The following is a 698-nucleotide window of genomic DNA, read 5'->3' on the forward strand; positions in this document are numbered from 1 at the left end:
CGTGGACTTGTTTTAATTGTCTTTAACTTCAACTTTAACTGCTCATATGCAAATTCCACTTGAAGTTAAAACTGACAGATTAGTGGTGGTATATGAGGATACTGGAAGGCATAGAGGATATATTATTCTAAATATCTTCTCTTTATTTTGTAGGTCAGGATGGGATTCATATTTTCAAAATCTATGAGTGAAAACATGAAAAATCAGCAGGAGTTCATGCTTATGAACACTCGACTTCAGGTAAATTTGCAAATAATTATTCTGTTGAACATAGAATCAAATGCATTGTTAATTAGTAGTAAGTTAACATTGAAATTAAATCAATCTCTGCAGTCTGTTTCATCAAAATTTATAAAAAGCCTGAAATAAATATTATTTTTTATTTGGTATGTCATTTAAGTTTTGATGAAGGAGATTTCACACTACTAGCTATAATGCTATTATCATGTCATCAACAAATTTCAGTTTCCCACTGCTTTTTTTCCCAACAATCCATATACAATTTGTTTCATATCATTTATTGCAATTACCTCCATGTAACATGAGTCACCCTACTTCCTCCCTCTGTTTCTCATTTCTTTTTTCTTTTTTAAAAAATTATTATAATTGTGATTTGGGTGAAGATTTACAGAGCAAATTCACTTTCCATACAGCAGTTTACATATACTTTGTCTCATGACATTGACCACAGTTTACTA

The 698-nt window shown here is 30.2% G+C and overlaps 1 protein-coding gene across 1 annotated transcript in view; it reads left to right on the plus strand.

Moving 5' to 3' along the window:
* Window positions 1-159: 159 nt before the first annotated feature.
* Window positions 160-698, plus strand: part of PLGRKT (plasminogen receptor with a C-terminal lysine) — a 71,200-nt gene continuing 70,661 nt past the window's right edge. The window contains exon 1 of the mRNA XM_007946340.1: window positions 160-298. Within this exon, the coding sequence (XP_007944531.1) occupies window positions 160-298 (139 nt within the window). The remainder of the gene's footprint in view (window positions 299-698) is intronic.

This window comes from Orycteropus afer, unplaced genomic scaffold, assembly GCF_000298275.1.
Source record: "Orycteropus afer afer isolate SDZICR_OR568_19922 unplaced genomic scaffold, OryAfe1.0 scaffold00156, whole genome shotgun sequence".
Classification (NCBI taxonomy): Eukaryota; Metazoa; Chordata; class Mammalia; order Tubulidentata; family Orycteropodidae; genus Orycteropus; species Orycteropus afer.